This window comes from Anomaloglossus baeobatrachus, chromosome 4 (genome assembly GCF_048569485.1).
Source record: "Anomaloglossus baeobatrachus isolate aAnoBae1 chromosome 4, aAnoBae1.hap1, whole genome shotgun sequence".
Taxonomy (NCBI): domain Eukaryota; kingdom Metazoa; phylum Chordata; class Amphibia; order Anura; family Aromobatidae; genus Anomaloglossus; species Anomaloglossus baeobatrachus.
This window is the reverse complement of record NC_134356.1, coordinates 626,445,397-626,467,672: the sequence shown is the minus strand read 5'-3', so window position 1 is coordinate 626,467,672 and position 22,276 is coordinate 626,445,397. Positions and strand designations below refer to the sequence as shown.

The window sequence follows — 22,276 nt, the reverse complement described above, 5'->3', positions numbered from 1 at the left end:
AAAAGGCTAAAATTCGATTTCTATTTATCAGTCATTTTCAGTCGAGAAAGGAGGGAGCTAGAGGTGATCAATAATTCAATGGTCACCTCCACTGCCTTTAGTATAATTTACAGAAATGGTAAGATACCTTACTATTGCCACCTATCTCTGGAACTGGCCCTGTCGCACACTGAATGAATGAAGAGGTGACTGCCAGATTAATGTGAGATTAATAGGGGGGGAACAAACACTATCATGTGTAGGAGCGAGGGTTAAAAAGATTTCAGTTGCAAACATTGGATATCATCCTCCAATACAGAAATTTAGATATCATTATGAGCCTATAAATTAAACAGCACATGCTAAGTCATTATTATAGGCACATATTATGTATATGCTTTTCACAGTAGCGCTCTTTATTACAAGCTGAGAATAGCTACGTCACCTGTCCGTATAGCGCTTAGTACCTTTGTTTTGAGTGTCATGCACTACAACTCCCATTGTGTCACATCTGAGGAAAGCTCCAGTCCTGGGAGCTGAAACGCGTCATGTCCTACTGTTCCATATGTAGCAATAAATTGGGTTTACTACTAAATATTTTCAGTGAACCAGAGGATGTTGTTCAATGATAGCGCGTGAAACAGTCCTGTAATTCTCATGTATAGCCAATATTAATTTGAAGGAAAGGTTCAGATATTGTGGAGCCTCCTTGCCTACAAATTTAGGAACATAGACAAGGAGGCACTCGTGCGACCATCTTTTTATTTCCCCGCGACATGCAACGAAGCTCTGTCCTCAATACAGACATGGCATCCGTATCTGAGGCATTGACGTGAAATCCATTGGATGTGCCATAAATGTCCTATATGGTAAAACTACTTTAATCAAGCAGAGCCGTATGGGACATGAAGCGGACACTTCTCCCAAATTCGTAGCTCCTCTTGAACTCAGGCGTCTTCTGCATCGCCGCAGCCTTCCAGAGAGAAACATCGTACACTGAAATGAAGGAGCCAGTCAGGTTTCGTTTAATTGGTCTCTGGCTAATGGAAACAGGTATTATGGTGCAGGCTCAGCTCCTGAGCCTACTCCATTGATAGGCACCAGACATGGGACATAATAGCTCAAACAATTTTGTTTAGGGGCTTCTCCCTTTAAAAATGTCACGTTGTACAATACAGACCAAAAGTTTGGACACACCTCATCTCTAGAACAACTGTTAAGAGGAGACTTTGTGCAGCAAGCCTTCATGGTAAAATAGCTGCTAGGAAACCACTGCTAAGGACAGGCAACAAGCAGAAGAGACTTGTTTGGGCTAAAAAACACAAGGAATGGACATTAGACCAGTGGAAATCTGTGCTTTTGTCTGAGGAGTCCAAATTTGAGATCTTTGGATCCAACCACCGAGTCTTTGTAGAAAAGGTGAACGGATGGACTCTACATGGCTGGTTCCCACCGTGAAGCATGGAGGAGGAGGTGTGATGTGAGGGGGTGCTTTGCTGGTGACACTGTTGGGGATTTATTCAAAATTGAAGGCATACAGAACCAACATGGCTACCACAGCATCTTGCAGCGGTGTGCTATTCCATCCGGTTTGCGTTTAGTTGGACCATCATTTATTTTTCAACAAGACAATGACCCCAAACACACCTCCAGGCTGTGTAAGGGCTATATGACTAAGAAGGAGAGTGATGGGGTGCTACGCCAGATGACCAGGCCTCCACAGTCACCAGACCTGAACCCAATCAAGATGGTTTGGGGTGAGCTGGATCGCAGAGTGAAGGCAAAAGGGCCAACACGTGCTAAGCATCTCTGGGAACTCCTTCAAGACTGTTGGAAAACCATTTCCGGTGACTACCTCTTGAAGCTCGTCAAGAGAATGCCAAGAGTGTGCAAAGTAGTAATGAAAGCAAAAGGTGGTTACTTTGAAGAACCTAGAATATAAGACATATTTTCAGTTTTTTCACACTTCAAGTATTTCATTCCACATGTTTTAATTCATAGTTTTGATGCCTTCAATATGAATCTACAATTTTCAGAGTCCAGAAAATAAAGAAAACTCTTGGAATGAGAAGGTGTGTCCAAACTTTTGGTCTGTACTGTAAGTTAATCAATTAGGTCCTCTCTTACCGCCATGTAAGCCGCACAACCCGCACTTCTGGTTTTGGCTTTTGAGTCCACGAGCCGCCCGCTTATGCCAAAGTCACAAAGCTTAATCTGCCCGCTGGCATCCAGCAATATATTGGAAGGCTTGACATCCCGGTGTATAACCCCATGCTTCTCCTTCAGATAGTACAAAGCATTGACAATCTGTAAGAGATAAAATAGAAGAATCATATGATCCACATGCCGGCAGGATCTCGCTAGATCCGGCACTAGAAACATTGAATGGGAGACGACGACGTGCCGGGAACCACTCACCGCTACAGTCATTTTTCCTAGGATGCTCTCTGGGATGGGACCCTGAATCCTCTTCTTCAGCTTTTCTGCACATGTCCCCATCAGCTCCATGGCTATGAATACGTCTGTCTGCGGAGCCAACGGGATACAGGTTAGAGGCACAAAGACTACAGGAGATATCCTGGCACACAAATCTGCTCCAGCCCTGGCTGCTTTTCAGCTCCGCAGCAATGATTTTGTCCAAGTCAGAGGCTCAGGCACAGATTGTGTCATGTTTGAGCATGCAGCAATATGCTTTCCAAGACAGAATCAGGCAGATTCCAATATACAGCAGCCTAATTTTGTCCCCCTATGATCTTTATGGAAGAGTGAAAGTAATTTTTGGGCATTTGATGCCGTCGCCATCTCATCATTTAGAATATATTGAGGACTAGGGGCCGCCATGTTATTGGCGTACCTGTGTATATGGGGTTATGCAGAGTGGTGATCTGGTGTGGTCCTGCCTGCGTGTTTGATAATAGTGTAAGACCTGATTAAAAAAACTGGCACATCAAGGCCGTAGTTAATGAGGTTGTACATGTGCATACAACCTATAACCAAACTGATAATACAACTTGCTGCACAGATCCCAGGTTTATCCTTTCAAAGTGCTACCTATGACCCTCGAAGGTCTCTGCTTCCCCTTCTGCTGGCACAGACATTAGTGCTGGAGCCAACGCGATGGTCACAGCTGTGGTCAATGATTGTCTGCTGCAGTCACAAGCCCATCCAGCTGGGAGAGGAAGATCAGAGAGAACAGTGCTGGATATTGGTGACTGAAGGTTTTTGGTTTTTTTCCAGGTGGCAGGGTCAACGATACTGAGTGCTCAGAGGAGGGGTTGTCAGTGCAGTGTCGTGACTCAGGAGGGTCAAAGGACAGAGGGTCGGTGGCACTGCAGGCTTTGGGGTATCGAAGCGGCGGGAGCCATTGATCTGCCAACGCGCTGCAGGCTCCATTGAATTACCGGCGGTTGATACGATGGACCAAAAAAATGGCCGCGGAGGCCAATCTGCGCATGCGCCACCTCCGCGGCCATTTTCTTGAAGTCCATCGCATCAACCACTGGCAGTTCAATACAGCCTGACGCCGCGATAGCCCCAAGCCCGCAGCATCGCCGACCCTCCTGGACTGCGACACCCCCTCCTCCAAGCGCACAGCATTGCCGACCCTCCGTCCACTGACCCTCCTGAGATGTGACACCCCCTCCTCCGAGCCCACAGTATCGCCGACCATCCGTCCACTAACCCTCCTGAGATGTGACACCTCCTCCTCAGAGCCCACAGTATCGCCAACCATCCGTCCACTGACCCTCCTGAGATGCGACACCCCCTCCTCCGAGCCCACAGTATCGCCGACCCTCCGCCCACTGACCCTCCTGAGATGTGACACCCCCTCCTCCGAGCCCACAGTATCGCCGATCCTCTGTCCACTGACCCTCCAGGGCCGCGACACCCCTTCCTCCGAGCCCGCAGCATCTCCGACCCTGCCTCCTGGTGAGCTATTATAAGACGCACTAGGATTATAAGACGGACCCTGATTTTAACATTAAAAATGTATTTTCTTTTCCCTATTTTCCTCCTCTAAATTTGGGGTGAGTCTTATAATCTTATAATAAAACGAAAAATATGGTAATTTAGTATAGGCTTTGTGGGAAATAAAATTAGTAGCAGACAGCTCCTTAAAAACAAAGATAATTTAGCCGTATAAGCCTAAGCCCAAAAGTTTAAAGAAAAAGAGAAAATCAAAAAAAAAAAAAAAAATCAGATTTCTTGTGTAATGGGGTGATGGGGTGATGGGGGGGGGGGAAATCAGGTATTCGGTCTGATTTTTTTCTTGGGTGTATGGCCGCTCGGCACATCAGGTGCGATCTCAGATTGGCACAAGCACGCCAGCTGCTAACCTCCTGGACGGGGGATGATATATATGAGAACCATGACGATAACTGACCGACAAGCAGCTGTAATCAACGCTTACATTAGTGATGAAGGTGCCGTAACACTGGACGATGTAGGGGCAGTCGTGGCTCTTCAGTACAACATCCAAGTCCATCAAGATCCTTTTATTTTCTTCCTTGTTACCGGAACGTCGCATTTGCTGAAACCCAGAAGCAGATACAGTATATAAGGAGCAGCCATGTAATAATGCAGCTACAGAAGAAATAACAGGTCCAAAACTGCCCAGATAAAGAGAAGGACTCTTCTGAGGTCACACAGCCGTATGGGAACAAGGGAAGGTCAAGTGCTGAGGACATCACATCAGCTTACCTTCACGGCAATGACATGTCCAGTCTTCTTAAATCTCATCTTCCAGACTTGTCCGCACGTCCCACTGCCAATTTCACCCAAATTTTCCAAGTCATTGATATCCGCCTGGTATTTCTAGATGTGAGAAATATCAGACATTAATGCGCATTCCAGACATTGTGCCCATCATCCGCACAAAATACACAGTCAGTGGCTATGAGGTCGTGCTATTAATGACACCACCCTCTCGCCTTCTCCTGGCCCTGCCACCAAGGAGGTAGTCACAGATCCATCATGGTGACCGATCCATTACTGTCGCAGGACTAAAATAATCAATACTGACAAATTGAAAGTTCCAATCTTCTCGAGATGGGCACCTCCAGGAATGGCGAGGTGACTGAGCATGTCTGGTTTTCTACTAATTTCTGTAAGTTCTCAGGCATTTTCAGAAATCCCATAGATTATCAGCCCCGATACGTGGCCATCTCCTCATTCCAGGACGAGCAAAATGGAGCACCATACGCAAGACTGGTGCAGCCCCAGGAGGTGAGCTACATATCAAGCAAATATGAGAATAGCCCTTTAAAAGGCTAGAAAGTGCCTAAAGGGGCACTTACATCTTGATATATGGGTAATGGCTGGTAGGGTGGCTCAGTGGTTAGCATAGCAGTCTTGCAGCGCCGGTGTCCAGGGTTCAAATCCCACCAAGGACAACAACTGCAAAGAGTTTGTATGTTCTCCTCGTGTTTATGTGGGTTTCCTCTGGGTTCTCCAATTTCCTCCCACACTCCAAAGACATACTGATAGGGACTTTAGATTGTGAGCCCCAATAGGGACAGTGTTGCCAATGTATGTAAAGCGCTGTGGAATTAATAGCGCTATATAAGTGAATAAATATTATAGTGCTGGTAAAGAAGGGAATTTTGTTTACTTACCGTAAATTCCTTTTCTTCTAGCTCCTATTGGGAGACCCAGACAATTGGGTGTATAGCTTCTGCCTCCGGAGGCCACACAAAGTATTACACTTTAAAAAGTGTAACCCCTCCCCTCTGCCTATACACCCTCCCGTGGACCACGGGCTCCTCAGTTTTGGTGCAAAAGCAGGAAGGAGAAAACTTATAAATTGGTCTAGGGTAAATTCAATCCGAAGGATGTTCGGAGAACTGAAAACCATGAACCAAAAGAACAATTCAACATGAACATGTGTACACAAAAGAACAACAGCCCGAAGGGAACAGGGGCGGGTGCTGGGTCTCCCAATAGGAGCTAGAAGAAAAGGAATTTACGGTAAGTAAACAAAATTCCCTTCTTCTTTGTCGCTCCATTGGGAGACCCAGACAATTGGGACGTCCAAGAGCAGTCCCTGGGTGGGTAAAAGAATACCTCAATAAAAAAAGAGCCGAAAAACGGCCCCCTCTTACAGGTGGGCAACCGCCGCCTGAAGGACTCGCCTACCTAGACTGGCGTCTGCCGAAGCATAGGCATGCACTTGATAGTGCTTCGTGAAAGTGTGCAGACTAGACCACGTAGCTGCCTGACACACCTGCTGAGCCGTAGCCCGGTGCCGCAATGCCCAGGACGCACCCACGGCTCTGGTAGAATGGGCTTTCAGCCCTGAAGGAAGCGGAAGCCCAGAAGAACGGTAGGCTTCGAGAATCGGTTCCTTGATCCACCGAGCCAAGGTTGACTTGGAGGCCTGAGAGCCCTTACGCTGGCCAGCGACAAGGACAAAGAGCGTGTCTGAATGGCGCAGGGGCGCCGTGCGAGACACGTAGAGCCGGAGTGCTCTCACCAGATCCAACAAGTGCAAATCCTTTTCACATTGGTGAATTGGATTAGGGCAAAATGAAGGCAAGGAGATATCCTGATTGAGATGAAAAGGGGATACCACCTTAGGGAGAAATTCCGGGACCGGACGCAGAACCACCTTATCCTGGTGAAACACCAGGAAGGGGGCTTTGCATGACAGCGCTGCAAGCTCAGACACTCTCCGGAGTGATGTGACTGCCACTAGAAAGGCCACCTTCTGCGAAAGACGTGATAGAGAGACATCCCGCAGCGGCTCGAAAGGTGGTTTCTGAAGAGCCGTTAGCACCCTGTTAAGATCCCAGGGTTCCAGCGGACGCTTGTAAGGTGGGACTATGTGGCAAACTCCCTGCAGGAACGTGCGGACCTGCGGAAGCCTGGCTAGGCGCTTTTGAAAAAATACGGAGAGCGCCGATACTTGGCCCTTGAGAGAGCCGAGTGACAAACCCTTGTCCATTCCGGATTGAAGGAATGAAAGAAAAGTGGGTAAGGCAAACGGCCATGGAGGAAAACCGTTATCAGAGCACCAGGATAAGAAGATTTGCCAAGACCTGTAATAGATCTTGGCGGACGTTGGCTTCCTGGCCTGTCTCATGGTGGCAATGACATCCTGAGATAACCCTGAAGACGCTAGGAGCCAAGACTCAATGGCCACACAGTCAGGTTGAGGGCCACAGAATTCACATGGAAAAACGGGCCTTGTGGCAGCAAGTCTGGGCGGTATGGAAGCGCCCACGGTTGACCCACCGTGAGATGCCACAGATCCGGGTACCACGACCGCCTCGGCCAGTCTGGAGCGATGAGAATGGCGCGACGGCAGTCGGACCTGATCTTGCGTAACACTCTGGGCAGCATCGCCAGAGGAGGAAACACATAAGGCAGTCGAAACTGCGACCAATCCTGAACTAACGCGTCCGCCGCCAGAGCTCTGTGATCCTGAGACCGTGCCATGAATGCCGGGACTTTGTTGTTGTGCCGTGACGCCATGAGATCGACGTCCGGCGTCCCCCAGCGGCGACAGATCTCTCGAAACACTTCTGGGTGCAGAGACCATTCCCCCGCATCCATGCCCTGACGACTGAGAAAATCTGCTTCCCAGTTTTCTACGCCCGGGATGTGAACTGCGGAGATGGTGGAGGCTGTGGCTTCCACCCACTGCAGAATCCGCCGGACTTCCTGGAAGGCTTGACGACTGCGAGTGCCGCCTTGGTGGTTGATGTATGCGACGGCAGTGGCGTTGTCCGACTGGATACGGATCTGCCTGCCCTCCAGCCACCGATGGAAAGCCAATAGGGCTAGATACACTGCCCTTATCTCCAGAACATTGATCTGAAGGGAAGACTATCGGAGTCCAGGTTCCCTGAGCCCTGTGGTGGAGAAAAACCGCTCCCCACCCTGACAGGCTCGCGTCCGTGGTGACCACAGCCCAGGTTGGGGGTAGGAAGGATTTTCCCTGCGATAGAGAATTGGGAAGGAGCCACCACTGAAGTGACGTCTTGGTTGCAAGGGAAAGAGAGACGTTCCTGTCGAGAGAAGCCGACCTCCTGTCCCATTTGCGGAGAATGTCCCATTGGAGTGGCCGCAGATGGAATTGCGCGAACGGCACTGCCTCCATCGCTGCCACCATCTTCCCCAGGAAGTGCATGAGGCGCCTTAAGGGGTGTGACTGACTCCGAAGAAGTGATTGCACCCCTGCCTGCAGAGAAAGCTGTTTGTCCCGCGGTAGCTTGACTACCGCTGGCTGTGTATGAAACTCCATCCCGAGGTAAGTCAGTGATTGGGTCGGTGTTAACTTGGATTTCGGGAAGTTGATGATCCACCCGAACTGCTGGAGAGTCGCCAGAGCGACGGTAAGGCTTTGTTGACACGCCACCCGAGAAGGGGCCCTGACTAGGAGATCGTCTAAGTAGGGGATCACCGAGTGGCCCTGAGAGTGCAGGACCGCCACGACGGATGCCATGACTTTGGTGAAAATCCCGTGGGGCTGTCGCCAGGCCGAAAGGCAATGCCACGAACTGAAGGTGTTCGTCCCCGATGGCGAAACGCAAGAAACGATGTTCGGGTGCGATCGGCACGTGGAGATAAGCATCCTTGATGTCGATCGATGCTAGGAAGTCTCCTTGTGACATCGAGGCGATGACCGAGCGGAGAGATTCCATCCGAAACCGTCTGGTTCTCACATGTCTGTTGAGTAGCTTGAGGTCCAGAACGGGACGGAATGATCCGTCCTTTTTTGGCACCACGAACAAGTTGGAGTAAAAGCCGCGACCACGGTCCTGAAGGGGAACGGGGATCACAACTCCTTCTGTCTTCAGAGCGTCCACTGCCTGAAACAGTGCGTCGGCCTGAGCGGGGGGCGGAGAGGTTCTGAAAAAACGAGCCGCAGGACGAGAGCTGAACTCTATCCTGTAACCGTGAGACAGAATGTCTCTCACCCATCGGTCTTGAACATGTGGCCACCAGGCGTCGCCAAAGCGGGAGAGCCTGCCACCGACCGAGGATGCGGCTAGGGGAGGCCGAGAGACATGAGGAGGCCGCCTTGGAGGCAGTGCCTCCTGCGGCCTTTTGGGGGCGTGACTTGGACCGCCACGCATAGGAGTTCCTCTGGCCTTTCTCCGGCCTGCTGGACGAAGAGGATTGGGGCTTGGCGGAGGGACGAAAGGACCGAAACCTCGATTGGATCTTTCTCTGCTGAGGTCTCTTAGGTTTGGACTGGGGTAAGGAGGAGTCCTTTCCCTTGGATTCCTTAATAATCTCATCCAATCGTTCGCCAAACAAGCGGTCGCCAGAAAACGGCAAACCGGTTAAGAACCTCTTGGAGGCCGAGTCTGCCTTCCATTCGCGCAGCCACATGGCCCTGCGGACTGCCACAGAGTTAGCGGATGCAACAGCTGTATGGCTAGCAGAGTCCAGGACTGCGTTCATGGCGTAGGATGAAAAGGCTGACGCTTGAGAGGTCAAAGACGCAACTTGCGGAGCAGAATTACGTGTGACAGCATTAATCTCAGCCAGACAAGCCGAGATAGCTTGGAGTGCCCACACGGCTGCAAAGGCCGGGGCAAAAGACGCGCCCGTGGCCTCATAGATGGACTTCACCAGGAGCTCTATCTGCCTGTCAGTGGCATCCTTTAGCGATGAGCCATCTGCAACCGATACCACGGATCTAGCCGCCAATCTAGAGACTGGAGGATCCACCTTGGGACAGTGAGCCCAACCCTTAACGACTTCAGATGGGAAGGGGTAACGCGTGTCAGTGAGGCGCTTAGTAAAGCGCTTGTCCGGAACCGCTCTGGGCTTCTGGGCAGCGTCTCTGAAGTTAGAGTGATCGAAAAACGCACTGCGTGTACGTTTGGGGAACCGAAACTGGTGTTTCTCCTGCTGAGACGCCGACTCCTCTACAGTAGGAGGCGGGGGAGAGAGATCCAACACCTGGTTGATGGACGAGATAAGATCATTCACTAAGGCGTCCCCTTCAGGTGTATCAAGGTTAAGGGCGACGTCAGGGTCAGAGCCCTGAGCTGCGACGTCCGCCTCTTCCTCCAGAGAGTCCTCAAGCTGGGAACCCGAGCAGCGTGAAGAAGTCGGGGAAGATTCCCAGCGAGCCCGCTTAGCCGGTCTAGGACTGTGGTCCGGGCAGGAGTCCTCCACCTGAGACCTAGGGCCCAACCTGGGAGCGCGCTGCGGCGCGGACCGAGAGGGGCCTGGAGGCGACGATCCAACAGGGGCTGGGGCCTGTGAAAGGACCGGTCTGGACTGCAAAGCTTCTAGCAGCTTCGCAGACCATTTGTCCATAGACTGAGCCATGGATTGTGAAAGTGACTCAGAGTTTCTCAGCAAAAGAGGCGAACTCTGTCCCTGCCACCTGGACAGGGGGAGCAGGGGGGTCTACATGAGCCGAGGGGCCCACTAGTGACCGAGGCTCCGGCTGAGCAAGCGAAACAGGGGTCGAGCATTGCTCACAGTGAGGGTAGGTGGAACCCGCAGGTAACATAGCCCCACAAGAGGTACAGGCCGCAAAAAAACCCTGTGCCTTAACAGCTTTGCTCCTTGTGGACGACATGCTGTTGTCTCCTAGGAGAGTGATCACTGAGGGTATATGGGGAAAAAAGGGGTATACAGCCCGACCGAACAGATTATATATATATATATATATATATATATATATGTGTATCTATTCCGGCACCCTAGGGGGACCAGCACCGGGTGACCGGTGTGGCTTACCGACCGCTACCAAGCGGAGCGTGTCCTCCAGATTCCCTGCCTTAGGTCCCCTGGAGCTGCAGAGCTGTTCACTGAGAATCCTCCACCGGCAGAATGCCAAAAAATGGCTGCCGGAGCTCTCAGGGAAGGAGTGGAGCCGTGGGCGGCGCCAGGAAAGTGCGGTAATCTGGGGTCCCCACAGTGATCAGTGAGGGGGGAGGAAAACATGCAGGATGCTCCAGCCCTCACATCCAACGTCAGGTCGGTAATCCCGCCCTTACCCCTGACAGGCAGGCCCGGGGGCGGGATTTTTGCGTCTAGGCCGCGATGAAGCCGGGGACTAAATTTGAGACCGCGCCCGACAAGCAGGCAGGGTCGGCGCGGAAGTCCGCCGGCCTTCTCAATTCAGCAGCTGCCGCAGCTTCCGGGAAGAAAGTGCGCTCCCTGCACAGTCCCCAATGGGGACACAGAGTACCTTTGAGTTGCAGGGCCCGGTCCCTGAGGTTGAATAGACTCCGGTCCGGCAGGTTCCCACAGGGGCTGCGGAGGGAGCACGGTCCCAGTAAATGGATGACCGCTTAGGATCCCACTTCTCCCAGAGCCGCTAAGGGATGGTGAAGGAGACGGCATGTGGCTCCAGCCTTTGTACCCGCAATGGGTACTTCAACCTTAACAACACCGCCGACGTAGTGGGGTGAGAAGGGAACATGCCGGGGGCCCCGTGGGGGCCCTCTTTTCTTCCAACCGACATAACTAATATGAGAATGCATGAGTGGATGTGTGCCTCCTTCCACACAAAGCATAAAACTGAGGAGCCCGTGATCCACGGGAGGGTGTATAGGCAGAGGGGAGGGGTTACACTTTTTAAAGTGTAATACTTTGTGTGGCCTCCGGAGGCAGAAGCTATACAAGGAGGCAATATTCTTACCTTTAGCCGCTGCTGAGAAATTAGATTAGCACTTTGTTTACAGCTTGTTGCCTTGGAGACAGACCACCAGTGCTAGACAGCAGAAAAAGTGCAGTGCATACAAGCTTTTTGCTATTGATTTGAAGCTGGAAAGGATCGCAGGAGTGCGGTACCTCCTAATTCCCGCAAGCTTCAGCACAGTGCTAACAAGCCAAACAGCAGCGGTGGTCGGTCTCCTAGGAAAAACCTGTGTTAAAGTGGTTTTCCACTACTATTTGCCTCCCTTTCCTGAGTCTTAACCCTTCCTAACAATCGCTTGTCTAATATACTTGTGTTACTTGCGATGCTTCTCATCTCTGTGTGGGTCACCTTTCCTGTCACGCAGCCTCCGCTTCCCACCGTTGTCCGATTTGGGTACCAGAATTGGCCAAAATGACCAAGGATTGTCCATTATGGGGCAAGCTGCCCTTCAGTGATTGACAGGAGTCAGCGCACACATGCTCAGATGACCGATTTCACTCTCCTCTGCACGGATCCTGCCGAAGCTTTGGAGCACTGGCCCTTTCAGCTGACAAGCGCTGCTTGTAATTAGAAGGCACATCACAGCGCTTGTCAGCTGTAAGAGCCAGCGCTCCAAAGCATCAGCAGCATCCGCGCAGAGAAGTGAATTCAGTCTGAGCATGCGTGCGCAAACTACTGTCAATCACTGGGAAAAAAAAAGGGGCATTCCTTGGCAAAGACTGACAGCCAGTTCTAATGATGAGTGGCTGACAGTCCGTGCTGGTGGTGCAGTTACAGCCGCTGCGCACTATTCACTGGGCGGAGACAAACTGCGCCGGCGCTGCCCCTATGACTGGAGCCCGAACGCAACTGGGTAGAATAAAGGTAATGTCCTCCAGGCAGAGGGGCTGCCACAACAGGTTCAGAACAGATTACATACAGATTAAACCCATATCTACAAGTTATTAGCATTTTGTTCACATGACCCTTTAATAAGCAAATTGCAAAAGTGTTTGTTTTACAAGCTATGAAGATGGTAATGACCCTTTAATGGCCGATCTACACCTCTGCATACCTATAGCCAAATGTATTTATTGTTCATTTGTACTGCCATAGCTGTATAAAGCTTTGTATGGTATTATAATCCTTGCACAAAAAAAAACACGTTTACAATATTCACAGACATGGAAAAAAAACAAAACATTGGGGTGAACAGTCAGATCCCCACAATCACTGGCAGAGCTAATCTCTGTCTATTATCTGTTAAGACCCTGAATCTCTTATGATTGTGGGGTGGACACCCAGAGATTGCAGTTGGTATCCGTGTGACGCAAGTTGAAAAAGAGCAGATAGCAGTGGTGATCAACCAGGTCTATTTTGTCCTCCAGTGTCCTGACCTGCTCCTACTAGATAGCAGGAACAGAGGACCGTGGGAATGTATTGGTTAAAAGGGGTTGTTCACTACTGGGACATCCCCTTCTGATTCCACATTTCCCCCAGGTAAAATAAAAATAGCCTATACTCCCTCCCCCCCTTCCCGTGCCATTCCAGCAAGCACCGCATAAAATCATGGCTGGCTCCCCTCTTTCCTTTAAGAGAACCACTATAGGCGAAACGTGCGTTGGGGCTGTCATGACTCCTCAGGAGGTCCTCCTCATTCAATATGCTGATATTCCAGCATTGATATCCTACTGTGTGGGTTGTTTATGTGGGCAGATCTACTATGGTTAATTTAGCATACTCATTATTTCATCCCACTCTGAGATTGATGTTCTATAGTCAGCGATTCTGCTTTTGAATGTAATTGGACTTTTTTGGGGCACATCCCCTACTAGTGGGATGTATATGTATAAAATTTCTCCTTTTTTTTTACCTTTGTACTGTTTGATGTATGCTATTTTTAAAGAATTTTTCAATAAATTAAATTTTAGTTGATGGGTTACTCCATTTTTTTGGTTTGACTTTGGACACAGGAGTAATCGAGAGGATGAGCAGAGCTCACTTCCTGTTAATTAACTTAATCGTCCAATGGCAGGAAGAGGCAACCCGGTGGTGATTGTATGTGGTGCTCACTGGAACGGCGCAGGCACGTCAGAGGAGAATAGGCTTTTTTTATTTTACCTGGGGGAAACGTGGAACCAGAAAAGGTTGACCTAGTAGTGGACAACCCCTTTAAAGGGAACCTGTCACCGGATGCTTATAATACTTACCTAACGGTCGGTGCGGAGTAGACTGGTCGAATAAGCTTCTCTGTTCTCCGGGTCCCGCATCTCCTCTTTCGGCCATCTGAGCAGGGCAGGTCAAAGAGCGCCTGCGCAGGACCTCACTGTCGGCTAGTGTACATTATGTAGAACATGTCATCCACACTAGCTTCAGAAGGAGGACGAAGATGGCAAAAAGAGGAGGCGCGGGACCCGGAGAACAGAGAGGCCCATCCGAAAAGTCTGCTCCACACCAACAGTTAGGTAAGTATTATAAACATCCGGTGACAAGTTCCTTTTAACGAGTCAAGAGCGTATAATAAGGATGATAGATCTTGGGCCCAGTGTGAACAGTGACTGCAAGCGATAGTGACACTAAGCTCGATAAGAGGTAAAATGAATTTGACCCTTCCCCAAAAGCTGGTAACCAACTGAGCATCGCTGCATCGATTGCTGAAGACCATGCGATGTCAGTAGACTTTGGTGGTGGGAGACCACACATCTCAGAAGTGTAAATGTATAACATGACATCTATGTCATAATGGAAGGTCCCGTAGCCGCCGGGGGAGAACCTTGCCGCATGTACATACATGGCACACATTCACAATCCTACATCTCACACAAGACCCCTCTCCCAGTTAGAACAGAACTCACCTGCCCATCGATGACAAGATACCCAGTCTGCTTAATTATTTCTTGCAGCTTCTGGTCAATTTCAGTGCTAAAAATCAGAAAAAAAATAAATAAGAGGCCATAATGCTTCACAATAATGGAGTTCAAGGCAGAAAAAAATATTGAGCAGTAGCTGAGAATCACAGATGAGAACCGGTGGATCTATGTAGTAAAGGCAGAGTGTCTGATGGACCACCATGAGGAGACCACCGGTTTACTGACAAATCTCTACACATTAGGAATTATAATGCTCCAGTGATGTCTCCAGTGATAAACAGATTGAGATGAGCGAATCGATTTGCACGATCTTGGTGCAGAGGCCACACAAGTATTGGAGACCTACTGGCATCCCCAGATCCCCTCCTGATTAGTAGGTCTGGCCAGACGCCCACGTGATGACCCCAGGTAAATTCAACGGAGAAGGGGACAAGGATGGCGCCAGACAGGGGGTGGTTCATCGGGCTTCTGTTCAAAGGTAACACAGAGGCGGCTGCCAACCAGGGTCCGGCGAATCATGTCACTCATCTCTAGTGAAAGATAAGCAAAGCCCAAAAACTAATGCAAAGTGGCTCTCCTCCAGGAGAGGAAACCTTTACTAATGCCACCTCACTACTCTAAGTCAATGACAGACTCTATAACATGGCTGGTAATAGACAAGTCATCTACAGGTTCTGATGTGATGTCACCATGCTGTGCCTTCTCATCTTCAGATCCAGGACACGGGGGTACCTGGTACAGACACGTCCGGTTTTCCACTACGATATACTGTATTTGTACTGGTTCCTGTGTTTGGCATTTTCTTTCATGCGCTGGAGCTGTTGTTTGTGACATCTCCTACTCCATAGGTTGCTTCAATTGTGAGCTGACGTTCCTTTTTCCTCCATGCTGTACTACAAGACTTGAGATTTCTTTAACCATTCACATTTCTCCTAATTGGTGTTTTTTCATTTTCTCTTCTTTCCTATGTTGTCGGACTCTTTATTTAGTGAGGTTATCATATGCCAACAGAAGACCTTCCTTATTAGACCACCTGAGCAGTTTACTTTTGACCTTGCTGCAGTCCGTCAAGAAGTCGACATTCTCCAAGTTGGCTTGGTCCCGGTGTAAAAGGTAGGGAATAAGGCATAGATGCGCATCTCCATCTTCTTCAAAGCTTACAGATACCACACTTATACTGTATTGGAGGTATACATACAGATTTCTGCAGGGAGCGTTTCATAGAACAAGCGCTCCTTTTGAATGAGGGGCTTACAGATGGTCTTGTTAAAACTAAGGACACAAGAGTGTCCCCCGACCTGGTGTGAAGAAGGCTTGAGCACTTCCATAGCTCCGAATGCTGGACTCGTTAGTGCATATTAGCAAATATACAACAGCTCGTACCCGACCTCTCAGCTTCACCTCACTTTACGGTGAAGAAACTTACAGATTATTCTAACTGTAATTATCAATTTACAGTGAATGCAGCTAATGTCTTCATATCAGTGCTTGTTATTATAAGGACCTTCAATATCCATCTTTAAAGGGAACCTGTCAGGCCCAATATGCACCCAGAACCATGAGCAGTTCTGAGTGCATATTGCTAATCCCTGCCTAACCGTCCCTGTACACACTAGCATAGATAAAGGGATCTTTAGAAATAGTATTTCTAAACATCCTTTATGATATGCTAATGAGCGCGGGGACTAGTCGCAAGGGCGTTACTTCCCCCAACTAGTCCTCCCTCTTAGCATGTTCACACACCCACAGGGACATGCAAACATGCTATTCAATACCCATTGCCTAGCATCATCAGCTGTGACGCGAACTAGTGTGCGTTGTCACTGCTTGAGAAGGCTGGGTTTAGTGTCAGTGCGTGTGATCAGTAGTCCCGGCACTTCCGGCCATTCACAGTATGAAGCCGGGTGGACGCGTCCCGGCTTCAGAGAGGTCTAGTGCGCATGACCAGAAGTGCTGGGACTACTGATCACGCGCACTGACACTAAACCCAACGTTCTGAAGTGGTGACAGCGGACACAGGTAGGCGCGTCCATGCCAATGACATTGGGCAATGGGCATTGAATAGCATGTTCGCACACCCCTGTGGACGTACTAACATGCTAGGAGGGCGGACTAGTTGGGGGGGGGGGGGGGAATGCCATTGCGACAAGTCCCCGTAACTCATTAGCATACCATTAAGGACCTTTAGAAATACGTTTTCTAGACATCTCTTTATGTATGCTACTAGATATAGGGACTGCTCGAGGTTCTGGGTGCATATTGCACCTGACAAGTTAACTTTAAAGATAGGAACAACCCTTTAATCTCTGACAGCTCCTCACTGTCCTTCCTCCCTGCTGAGATCTCACTTGCTCAGTATAAATTGCACCTATCAGTCAGGCTGGCATGGTGAAGACTGAATGCAATGGACTCATGAGCACTTACTCTTCGAATGGGTCCGTTACACATAACTATAACACAGTTTAGCAGGCGTCACGCTTACCTCTCCAGGCTCCGCTGTGTCAGGTAGTTGGTTTGTGGCAGGCTCAGCATATTCCGTGGTCGGACTGGCAATGAAGTGTGATGGTGTGTGGGGTTGTCAGGACGAGTGTGTCCATCATTGGCTAGAGGAAGTTGTAAGGCTGCACAAAAAAGGGGTAGAGGCCGGTATGTAGAAGAAGGCGAAAGACTAGCCAACAAAGATAAGCATTGAGCAACAGCAATGTCCTCATTACCCAGTGTGTGCCACCCCCAGTGTATCCTACTTTCCCTATACTGGTGCACCCCATTAGTCCAGTTATTCTCATGCAATATACCTGTGTAAATCTTAGTACTTGCTTTTTAACCCTTTCCCACCTCCTCTCTTTGTTAGGCTCTTGTGAGCTCATGCTCCTTACAAAGCCTCCATGCTGTGTCCACACTGCATGCAACATTCCCCCTCCCATGCACAAAGACAGGTGGTAGAGCATTGCCAAGCCTGAGCAGCGGAGGGGACGGGTGACAGATCAAATGTATACGAAGGGGTCAGAATGAGGAGAGAAACATTGGAAAAGGTTAACAAAAAAACCAACGAAAAACACACAAGAAAATAGCAGTGGATGCATGTTAAGAGTGACATATGGAGGAGGAGGTTAGCTGGGCCTAGAGCAAGTGAAGAGCTGATAAAGGACGATCCGGTACCTGCTCTCTGGGATGGAGCGGGCGTGGGGCTTAGAGTGATGAGAATAACTGGGGGAAAAATACGGGAAAAAAAATAAAATCAACATAAAATACAGAGCAACCTAAGAGATAACAAGGAGACAACCGGAAAAAGGGACAGAAGACAGTAGGGTCGGGGGTGAACAGAGGGCCGAAAACATGAAAATGAGGAACGGAAGAGTATAGACTGGATGTCAAGAAAATGTCCAGTGGTAATGAAGGAAGGGAAGATACATGGAGAAGAACATTTCCCAACAGACAGGTATAACCAGCTTACGGCATATACTCAGGCAATGATATAAGTCTGACAGACGCGGCTCCAACCTCTGGCACCGTACCCAACTTCCGAGCGGAGGTCGCCCCATTTCCCTGAGAGAAGGGCACCACATCCAGGTGAAGAATGAATGGTGAGGTGGCTGCACAGGCCCTCAGTGACATCGGAGCCACTCACATGCACATCCACATCAACAGAGGGTGGATCCTCATCTACTGGTCACTTATGGCAAAGGAATACCCCTAGATTGATGGTCTCCCCAATGATGTCACCGGTACCAACAGTTTCTTTTCTACTTCAGACTAAACCTTTCTCCACACCAGTGTCCTACCCAGGTACCGAGAACCAGCGCGGGAAAAGCCATGTGATATTGGACATCACCCAAATCAGGCAGGATGACCTTATATTCAGCGTTACCAGTATCTTCCTTGACATGACAGTTAGGGGTACTTTACACACTACGACATCGCAGGTGCGATGTTGGTGGGGTCAAATCGAAAGTGACGCACATCCGGCGTCGCTGTCGACATCGCAGTATGTGAATCCTTTTACATACGATTAACGAGCGCAAAAGCGTCGTTATCGCATGATCGGTGTAGGGTCTGACATTTCCATAATTTCGCAGCTGCGGCGGTACGATCTTCCTCGTTCCAGCAGGCAGAACACATCGCTGTGTGTGAAGACGTAGGAGCGAGGAACATCTCCTTACCTGCCTCCACTGGCTATGCGGAAGGAAGGAGGTGGGCGGGATGTTTACGTCTGGTTCATCTCCGCCCCTCCGCTCCTATTGGCCACCTGCCGTGTGACGTCGCTGTAACGCCGCACTAACCGCCCCCTTAGGAAGGAGGCGGTTCGCCGGCCAGAGCGACGTCGCAGGGCAGGTGAGTGCATGTGAAGCTGCCGTAACGATAATGTTTGCTACGGCAGCAATCACAAGATATCGCTGCTGCAACGGGGGCGGGGACTATCGTGCTCAGCATCACAACATCGGCTTGCGATGTCGTAGTGTGCAACGTACCCCTTACAGTCTAATGGGGTCTCGCTGGTTACAGTATTGACTGACCTCTAGACTATTATGCATAGAGAGCAGTGTAATTTGGCCAAACAAGAATGTAGATACAAAATTGATGGAAACGCAAGCAACGACTGTACTAGTGATTCAGGCTCAATCATTAACCCCTTAACTACCACGGGCCATAACAGTACGTCCTAACATATAGTTGTCATCACCAGCGGCTGCTGCTGGTGATCCGCATACGTCAGCTCATTTGAACAGGTGACATGTGCGAGTCGCAGGCACCAGTGGATCCGCAATCCACCTGTGCCTGTTAACCCCTTAAATCGCAATGTCAAAATGTTACCACGACTTAAATCCCCGGAGCGGTAAATCTTCACTTACCCGACTCCATTGTTGGTGTCCTGACGTGATCACCGTGAGCCGATGTTTGTCATGGTAGCACAGGGTCATGTGATGACTCACTTCTGGCCAAGTGCTGCCAGTGACAAGAAGTGAGTATTTCTGGTGATCGCTGTGTAGCTGTGATCAACAGAAATGAAGTAGAGCTCAGACTGCTGATCCTTATAATCACCTACGGCCTAAGGGGTCTAGTAAAATAATATTTAAAAAAAAAATAAATAAAAAAGTAAAAAATAAAAAGTTAAAAAAAAACCTTAATAGTTGAAATCACCTCCCCTTCACCCCATTGAAAATTAAAGGGTTAGGAAAAAAAACAAAAACAAAAAACCACATTTGGTATCTCCGTGTTCAGAAATCCCCGATCTGTCAAAACATAAAATCAATTAATCTGACTTGTAAACGGCGTTGCTGGAAAAAAAAATTTCAAACGCCAAAATTACGTTTTTGGTTGCTGCAAATTTTGTGTACACTTCATTTAAAAGTACAACTCGTCCTGCAAAAAACAAGCCCCGATATGGCAAAATTGACAACAAAAATAAAAAAAAGTTACGGCTCTCGGACGTTTCGGTCTCCTTTAAACATTATCAGTAGAAAAGGATGCATGAAAAAATAAAAAAGGAGGCATACATACAGCCGGAACCCACCCATCGCTCTGTCCATCTCTGCCAGAGATTGCCAAGATCACCAAGGCTGCAGGGTCAGGTGCTTTGGATTTAATCTCATCTCTCCAATATAAAAGGTTAATGGGGGCAGTGCTGGGGGGGGGGGGGGGGGTAACTGTGCCACCTTTTATCTTTTCTAAGAATCCCATCCACAGCTAACTTTAACCCCTTTACCTGGTCTGTCCACTTTACATCACCATCATTTTTAAAATTGAATTTTTTTTTATTTTTTAAAAAGGAACTTAGAAGGGTTAAAAGTTCATCAGCAATTTCTCATCTTTGCAAGAAAAAAAAATTCCAAAAGCTTTTTTTTAGGGACACATTTGAAGTGACTTTGTGGGGCCCCAATAATGTTATTTTACACCCATATTTTGCATTTTCACAAGAGTAACAGGAGCAAATGCGCCAACCAATTTGTTGTGCAATTTCCAGAGTTCACAGGTATCCCACATGTGGTGGAAATCTACTGTTTGGGCGCACGGCAGGGCTCGGAAGGGAAGGAGCGCCATTTGACTTGTAAAGAGCAAAATTGTTTAGAAACGTTAATCGACACAATGACGTGTTTGGAGACCACCTAAGGAGCTTAAACAGAGGACCAACTCCACAATTTTGCATTTTGGAAACTAGACCCCTCAAGGAATTTATCTAGATGTTTGGTGAGCACCTTGAAATAGATCACGTTACGTGTAATGCATTGCTGTGTCACGGCAATGCATTACACCTGTCAATGCTGCACTGGCAGAAGCCTCTTAGACCATGCTCCAGACATGGTCAAACAGGCTTGCTGTAGCTAGCCGAGCTGGATTTCATCACATGGCCATGGCAAAGATCAGGCTCTTGCAATTAAGTTACGGGGGCGCTGATCAGAAGGGAGAGGGATATCGATTGTGGCATTTAGGTGACTAAACAGCCTGGTGTGGTGCAGGCACCGCTCCTGGCTGTGAGAGCTGTGTCTCAGCAGTCAAGTAAGCAAAGCTCCCGGCGGCGATCGCAAGGCCACTGCTGCTCCTGTACATATATGTCGAAGGTTGTGAAGGGGTTGTTACAAGAACAAAGTTAATTTTATAAGATCTTGGAATAATAATTTCCACAATTGGATGTGTATAAAAAAAAAAAAAAAAAAAAGCTCCTGTGCTTAGATAATCTTATATGCATGCGGGGTGTTGCATGCATGCCATCTCTTGCTAAGTGCCATCATTGCGAAGTGCTGGGCAGTTACCTCAATGGCAGTGGACTAACTTCCGTCTTCTCTCTCTCTTCACACAGGTATATAACTCTGCTTCCTGTCAAGTGAATTGTCTGTTCCCCACTGCATTGGCTGAATATGTGTTCTGGTATATAACTCTGCTTCCTGTCAAGTGAATTGTCTGTTCCCCACTGCATTGGCTGAATATGTGTTCTGGTATATAACTCTGCTTCCTGTCAAGTGAATTGTCTGTTCCCCACTGCATTGGCTGAATATGTGTTCTGGTATATAACTCTGCTTCCTGTCAAGTGAATTGTCTGTTCCCCACTGCATTGGCTGAATATGTGTTCTGGTATATAACTCTGCTTCCTGTCAAGTGAATTGTCTGTTCCCCACTGCATTGGCTGAATATGTGTTCTGGTATATAACTCTGCTTCCTGTCAAGTGAATTGTCTGTTCCCCACTGCATTGGCTGAATATGTGTTCTGGTATATAACTCTGCTTCCTGTGATGTATGCTCTGTCATTTTCATAATCTATGTAATATTCACTGATGTATGACTGTATATTCCTCTTTGTAAATGTTATCTGATGGTGGATGGTGTAAATCTGTGTAGACTGGAAGTCCGGGTGGGTGTCAAGTGTCCTGTTCCCTTTGATTCCTTAATCATCCCCTGGTGTGATCAGCATTTGTTGATTTCCCTTAACAAGCTGAGCTCCCATAATCCCCCTCACCTACCCCTCTAGTCAGCCCTATATATTTGTGTCTTTCTTAAGGGGTGCATGCATGCGGGGTGTTGCATGCATGCCATCTCTTGCTAAGTGCCATCATTGCGAAGTGCTGGGCAGTTACCTCAATGGCAGTGGACTAACTTCCGTCTTCTCTCTCTCTTCACACAGGTATATAACTCTGCTTCCTGTCAAGTGAATTGTCTGTTCCCCACTGCATTGGCTGAATATGTGTTCTGGTATATAACTCTGCTTCCTGTCAAGTGAATTGTCTGTTCCCCACTGCATTGGCTGAATATGTGTTCTGGTATATAACTCTGCTTCCTGTCAAGTGAATTGTCTGTTCCCCACTGCATTGGCTGAATATGTGTTCTGGTATATAACTCTGCT

At 48.7% G+C, this 22,276-nt stretch overlaps 1 protein-coding gene across 2 annotated transcripts in view; it reads right to left on the bottom strand.

The window, feature by feature from the left end:
* The window catches only part of MAP2K7 (mitogen-activated protein kinase kinase 7), a 57,312-nt gene that overhangs the window by 8,855 nt on the left and 26,181 nt on the right, over nt 1-22,276 (bottom strand). Inside the window, exons 2-8 of one of the 2 annotated variants that reach the window (XM_075346334.1) lie at nt 17,602-17,649; nt 16,925-17,063; nt 14,428-14,494; nt 4,681-4,794; nt 4,391-4,510; nt 2,398-2,505; nt 2,107-2,286 (exon numbers count right to left, since the gene is read on the bottom strand). In XM_075346334.1, coding sequence (XP_075202449.1) covers nt 2,107-2,286; nt 2,398-2,505; nt 4,391-4,510; nt 4,681-4,794; nt 14,428-14,494; nt 16,925-17,063; nt 17,602-17,649 — 776 coding nt within the window. The remainder of the gene's footprint in view (nt 1-2,106; nt 2,287-2,397; nt 2,506-4,390; nt 4,511-4,680; nt 4,795-14,427; nt 14,495-16,924; nt 17,064-17,601; nt 17,650-22,276) is intronic. The other variant, XM_075346335.1, reaches the window with a different exon arrangement.